The sequence below is a fragment of the Limulus polyphemus genome, unplaced genomic scaffold, assembly GCF_000517525.1.
Source record: "Limulus polyphemus unplaced genomic scaffold, Limulus_polyphemus-2.1.2 Scaffold659, whole genome shotgun sequence".
Taxonomy (NCBI): domain Eukaryota; kingdom Metazoa; phylum Arthropoda; class Merostomata; order Xiphosura; family Limulidae; genus Limulus; species Limulus polyphemus.
The window spans coordinates 349020-356173 of record NW_013666269.1 but is presented as its reverse complement, the minus strand read 5'-3'; the positions used below and the strand labels follow the sequence as shown (position 1 = coordinate 356173).

The window sequence follows — 7154 nt, the reverse complement described above, 5'->3', positions numbered from 1 at the left end:
CCCCTTGAAAAGTTCTTGGTATTATTATTCTATATTTTACCTGCAATCATTTTTTGAGGAAAAGGGCAATGGCAGCAGCAACTAGAAGCAAGGCTTTACTGTGGTTACTAAGAACAGAAGAACCAGAAATAACAGGAAGTAAATTACCTTCAAAAAAGCAGGTTTTATATGTTTTTTAATCATCACAAGACTTTGAAAAAACAATCTGTGAAAGTGTGACAGCTGTCATCAGAGAAGTTTCATTATTCTGGAACAAAGCTAGAATTCCAATATGACCTGAACAGCATGCTATTAAACAGCTTGAAACACTTTTTGGAAACTGGGAAAGTTAAAGAAAAATTCCACTAGAGATGCAGAGAGCCAATGAAGCAGCTTGTACTGACCAACTAGATGATCTGTTTGATAAGGTCATCAAGATGTCTTTGCATAATCAAGATACCAAAAGACAGAGAATTTCTCCTTGCATAGAGAGAGAAAGGATGACGGGTCTGTATGGGCTCAGTAGACACTGTACTTACTATGAAGGAGTCAAGAGCAAAGAAAAGAAAAATTATGAATTAAGGAGATAGCAACAAGCAGAACAAGAAAAGAAAAGACTGAATGAGAGAGTTGACTGGAGCGATGATACTGATGACAGTAATGATACAGATGACAATTTTGCAGAGAGAGAAACAAAATGATACAAGAACCATCTTCTTCTCAGCCTAAAAAGAAGGCAAGAAAAAGTATCATAGACCCCAAAGTTGGCTGCTACTGTGGACAGAACCAAGCTGTAAGACAGAAAAGCAACATTCATGCTTACTGCCACTGCCAAGAGCCTTGGTCATGACATTCAGGATTTGACAATTAATCGTTCAGTTCCAAAAATCTGAAGCAAACTGTTAAAATCAATTACCACCCTAGTTGTTCATTGGGATGGAAAACTTCTCAGCAATCTCACTGTAAAAGAACAAGTAGATTGCTTGCCAGTTATCGTGTCTGGATTAGAAATCAATCAACTCCTGGGAGTACCAGGCTACTAGAAGACTGGGGAGTACAGAATCTCATTAAGGCAGTATGTTTTGATACAAAAGCCACACATACTAGTAAAAAAAAAGGCACATGTGCATTACTTGAAGCACAATTGGACAGAAATCTACTATATTTCGCATGTCGACATCACACACTTGAACTAGTTCTTTCATGTGTGTTAAATTCCTGTATGGAACCAACCACAGGACCATATGTTGCAATCTTCAATCAGTTCCAGCAGCACTGGGAATTCACCGATCGTTCCAATTTTTTTTTTGGTGGTCACGAAGTTGGCTAAATAGCTTAAATCCCATAACAGTATACATCTATTTATACTTGAATATTGTTTTATTGCAATTTGTACTGTGTCTAAACTAATATTCCCACCATAAATTTTGTAACTCAATTGGTGAACATGGAGCTCATGTTACCCTATCAAATTACATAATGCATGGGCTACTCACACATTGCTCACAAACATACCCCTTGAAAAGTTTTTGGTATTATTATTCTATATTTTACATAGACAAACCTGAAAAGTTTCTATTTTTACATTTTTAGTTACTTTTATTATAAGAAATAAACAATACACATGAAAAATAAGAAATAAAGTATGTAATTACCTGGGTCTCTTTTTTTTTGCTGTGGACTGTCAATGACACTTAATCCTACTTTTTTAAAACTAATGGTACTACTGCACCAAAATCTTGGCTTTCTATTGGTTATAAATAATATAGTATTAAACATCAGAGAAGGTGTGGCAAGAGGGGTCTTATTTTCTATTTTATGGGTCTATAACCAAATTATGCTTTCCCTGAGCAATGATAACATTATAATAAGTAACTTATGTTGAATTTCATACTACTTGGAGAGGTGATAAATAAATTAGAGAAGACCGGATACTTAGAGAGAAAATGTCACAATTCTCACAATAAGGAAAATTGTAGAGACCTGTGTCTCTAGCACTTGGCTATTGTTTCTCACCTTATACATATTAGTTTAATACAGTTAAACTGTATTTAGGTTTTACTTTTATATTTTAGTTAATTATGTATTATTTGTGTTTTAAAATTCATATTTGAAAGGTTTAATTCTGTGTAAGTTTACCCGTCATCTCTTTGCTCATGAATGCTTATAAAAATAGTCGTGTGCAAACCATTTTCCCTGTGGCTAATGCATCTCTTATACAATACCTTACCTCCACTCACATAATAGCTAGAATCCCACAATGAAATGATGGAGAGACCAATGCAAATGTTACCTACATGAGCACTCTTCGGAAGTAGTGTGTCACCCTAATGTATAGGGTCACACTCATGGGAGACCACACCCCCCACCTGTATCAGGTATACTCTTCATCTGTTGTCAAGATACATGCTGATAAATTGGGCAAAAAAGATGCACATCCAACCTGTAATTGGGTGTACCAGATGATGTAGAGTGGCTAGGATGCATCAGACTGCATTCGGTGGTTCAACTCCAGTCGAAAATCAGGCAAGGCTTTCAAGAGAAAGTGAATAGCCTCAGAAAGGTGGTGAATGGATAAGAGATAATAAAGGATGGTACTGAGGGTGAGACAGAGACGAGAGAACAAGGCTGGGGAAAAATGCAGTCTAGTAGAAAGATCGGAGCCCCATGCCTGAATCACAGACTCTAAGGTCTAAGAATCCAAAAGCAGGATTTCCTACCTATGATATGACAAAGCAAGGGAGTCACCTAAATGTGGGAGCTGAGGCATACTGGCGCTTGAATGTAATTAGGTAAAAAACTGTTCAGGATAGACTCAAACATCAGGTGAGAGGGAAAAACCAAATAATCTGACATTGGGGCAGAATGAAGAATCTCGGGGGAGGAATCATAGGATACACAGAAAGAGACAAGATGTAACATACCTGAGAAACCAAGTCCAAAAATGCAGACAGAGAGAGGGGTAGAATGAAAAGGCATAGCAAAGGCAGGAGGTGGAAAAAGGCTGTCCAATCATAGGATACACAGAAAGAGACAAGATGTAACATACCTGAGAAACCAAGTCCAAAAATGCAGACAGAGAGAGGGGTAGAATGAAAAGGCATAAGCAAAGGCAGGAGGTGGAAAAAGGCTGTCCAAATCCTCCTCTTAAGGAACAGATTCTCCAAAAAAATTGAGATCTGACTGCAGTTCTGGAGATGTAGCTGACTGCATGACAGATTTTAACTTGCAACACACCAAGGCCAAGACTTCCTCTGCTGAAAGATGCTGAATCCAAAGCAACAGAAATAGTAATTGTTGTTGGATCAGTGGTGGCAGGATCCATAACAGAAGCCATTATAGGAATATTAAATTGAGAGTTTATTCTATGGAGAAGAAAAGAAATTTTCTACCAAAACATTTTTAGCAAAAAAAAAATGACAAACTAAAGTTGTCAACACAGTAGTATTCAGTGAAACTGCACATGGAGCAAAAAATCAAGTATACTGCACACTGGAATGCCAAATAAAGAAGTGATGAGAGTGCTATACAGCAGTGGTTCTCAACATAGGCCATATGGCCCCTCGGGGGGATGGGGGCACACCATGTTTCTAAGGGGCCACATGTGAATGATGGAAAATTAGTGGGCCACAGTAAATTATGAGTGGGCCACAGAAATTTCACTGCCTGAATAAAATATTTCAACAGCCCAAGCTATATTCAAACATGACAAACATTATTTCTGAATAAGTAGTGAAATAGCTAATAAGTTTCCACAGCTCTGGGAGAAGGTAAAGTTGTATTTTATCACTTTTCCCATATCTTATCTGGTTGAATCTAGTTTTAGTCGGGTGACTTATTTGCTATTAAAAATACCTAACTGCTTTGATTTGTGAGGAGAGGTGATCTTTGCTTATCACTGACCACAATGCCACTGGACATTCAAAAACTTTCAAGTGTTCATCAGGCCCAAGGATCACACTGCATAAAATGTCAATGATTAACAGAATATTTTTTACTTGTATAAGAGAGTAGTATGTTATAAACAAAATATTTTAAAACACTACAATATTATATAAACAGTAAATTATAAATCAACAGTGTGGAAATAAAGTAACTTTTTTCTTAAGTAACAGCATCTACGAAGGGTGGGGCCACAGAGATAAATCAAACTCAAAAGGGAGCCACGAGAAACACTGCTCTACAGTATAGAGAGAGTCAGCTTTACTGCAAAGGTATGCCACATTCCTATTAGTGAAAGGTTGTCATATTCTCATTTGCACGCAACAGCACAGCTATACCACAAGAAATCACATGATGATAGGTGGGAGCATCAAAGCTAGTGGCTAACAAAATTGTGCAAATAGAGGGCAGCAAAAGAGGAGAAAAGTTATTATGTGAGAAGAGGTTTCACATCAAAAATCCAGGCATATCTCTGTCTTTTATCATTATTCCCCCAGACATTCCTAATCTTATGCAAATATTTTTCACAATATTTCCACATAGTAATATTTATTCACTTTTTCAGTTTTTTCTATTCAGCCATAAATAAATAATTTGTCAATTCATGTGGATTGATGTGCACATGCATAAGTAACCATTATCAATTCTAGGAATTAAAATACATTGTTAGATTGTTGAATGTTGACTTAAATACTAAAACCTTCTATACCATTAAAATTTGTGTACTTGAGAATAACCACAACAGTGACTGAGACATCATACCTGTTTTAAAATATTCTTGCTTACTGTAAAAGCTATAACTTATAATAAAACAATACTTATAATCAGTAAATAAATTCAAAACAAAAGATATTATGTTTGTTTGTTGTTAAACACAAAGCTATACAATGGGCTGTGTTGTGCCTGTCAAGAATATTAAAAAAGGATTTTTAGAATGATATGCCATCAGACTTACCACTGGAGCCATTGGGGGAACAATGTTAACGAAAGGCTGATGGGATACTGTAATACTAAAAATTAAAATGTGGTTTGTAAAAATTGCATATATAATTGTACCTGTCCCTCCTGCTTTAAAAATTGGGAACCACTGGTCAAGTAGATGAATAAACACAGTCTGATAAGAATGAGTAGGTAGATATGTTCAAAGGAAACCAGCACATTTTTTTAACTGGCAAACATTTTGTAGATCCAGTTGGTGAATTAATAAAAAAGAAAGTTACATCCCCTGAAATGAGAGACTTCAAATGGTAACATTATTTTCAGATGTGGCCTGTTATGTTTCCTGTTCCATTTAAAGTAGAAGAGTCATTAAATTCATAAGTAAGCTGAAAATCTTATAAATGTTCAGTTCTTATAGTAAAACTATTAGGAGTCAGTGTATCAGCAAAACCTACATTATTATTACTTTCAATTTTTAATTGTTCTTCCAATTTTCTATGTTTTCAAATGAAAATGTGTAAGATGTACTTATGTTTTTGTTGTTCTTCTTGAATAAATTTCTTTAGTTCCTCTATCCGTTCAATGGTCAGTTTTCTAATGATTACATCCCCTGGTGTTTCTATGTCTCCTTTTTCTCCACGTTTTCTCCTGAAATTAAAAATATTAACATTACGAGGAGTTATTTTGAGATTTTTCTCTTAACAGAATTAAATATTTTATCCAAAAAATTACGCAAAAAGACTAAAAATTTCAAATAATCATTAACCAAGCCTTCTACCCATTTTGTTTTCCATTCAAATACAACTGTCTGACTAAAATGATTAAAATAAATTACTGGACCTCAAAAACTTGCAGAATAAAAAACATTCATAATGAATATCAGCCATACAAAACGAAAATTATAACTGCATTTATTTTCAACAATAATAAAAATTGAGATTAGAAATATTGGTATGTTTTTTTACTTTATCAATAATTATCATATTGTGTGGAGATTGGTAAAAGAATTTCTAACCAGTCACTGTGATTGGCACTGGATTTTCCTAATGGAAAGGTTGATAATGTGTAAGCATTTTGATTTCTTAAGTTGGATGTTCATGTGTATATCTATTTATACAAACAATGAATTTTTTCTAATGTATACAGATACTATAATTTTCCAATTACAAACTGTAGTTTATACATGAATTTTGTCTCCAAAACCATAAACTGCAGTTTATGGTTGAATTTGACACTGCACCACAAGAGTATGGCCATGTGACAATGTGAGAATATACAGATATCTGCATTACTTAAAAAATTTAAGATCTACAAATATATTTTGTTCAATTCATAACTGTTTCATTTAAAAAATATTTACTAAATCAAGCACTGAGACAAACATATCTGCTATAAAAATATTTTGACTTACTTTGGAGTTTCCACATTCTCCAACAAGTCAGAGTACTGTAGTGCACAGTTCTATAAGAAGAATGAAAAAAACTATGTAAAAACACAAAATAATGATTTCACCCACATATAAAATAGGGTGGTCCTTTTTTTGCAACTTCTTATTTTCTATACTCTCACCCTACTATAACTAAATTGAATGTTTGGGCAAAATTTCAAGTACATTTATCAAAATTTAGAGATTTCTCAATAACTGCATATTTGCTTAATATACTTTAAGTTCATTGTTCATTATTTGCTCACACAAAACCTGCAATGTAAGATATAATACTTATATGGTTAAAAATTAGTCATATACACAGTAATATGACTGTATGACTGAGTATGTTGTGAATTGTTTTATGTAGTGGATCTAGTATTGTCTGATACATTGTAATTTACAAATAAAACTGAAGGCTTGTCACAGATATCCACAAATTGTTAACATGTAAATAATTATTTAAGGTAAAATATGTATATAAACTGTTAACGATTTTGTATTGTATCTTAATACAATCTAGAATTTTCCAGAACGTTCTTTAAAGATCTATAATATTCTTTGCTATTCTCTAATTTTCTAGAATGTTCCATTTAGTTCCACAATATTCTTTTTTGTTCTGTAGCATTCCATGATATTCTGTAATATTGTAGAATGATTTTATTCTAGAAAGTCCTGTGAACAAATATATACATAAGGAGTTGACACTTGAGCAGATTAGATTCAATAGAATTTGTGAAAACAAAATCAGATATAAATTGTGAGTTGTACTATAGGTAAATAAAGCCTGAAAAACCTGATAAAATTATTTTACCTGCAATCATTTTTTGATGAAAAGGGCAATGGCAGCAGCAACTAGAAGCAAGGC

The 7154-nt window shown here is 33.8% G+C and overlaps 1 protein-coding gene across 2 annotated transcripts in view; it reads right to left on the bottom strand.

Annotated features, from left to right (window-relative positions):
• The window catches only part of LOC106459773 (bromodomain-containing protein 8-like), a 106433-nt gene that overhangs the window by 71057 nt on the left and 28222 nt on the right, over positions 1-7154 (bottom strand). For both annotated transcript variants that reach the window (XM_022386316.1, XM_013919429.2), the window contains exons 4-5: positions 6272-6321; positions 5389-5508 (exon numbers count right to left, since the gene is read on the bottom strand). In XM_022386316.1, coding sequence (XP_022242024.1) covers positions 5389-5508; positions 6272-6321 — 170 coding nt within the window. The remainder of the gene's footprint in view (positions 1-5388; positions 5509-6271; positions 6322-7154) is intronic.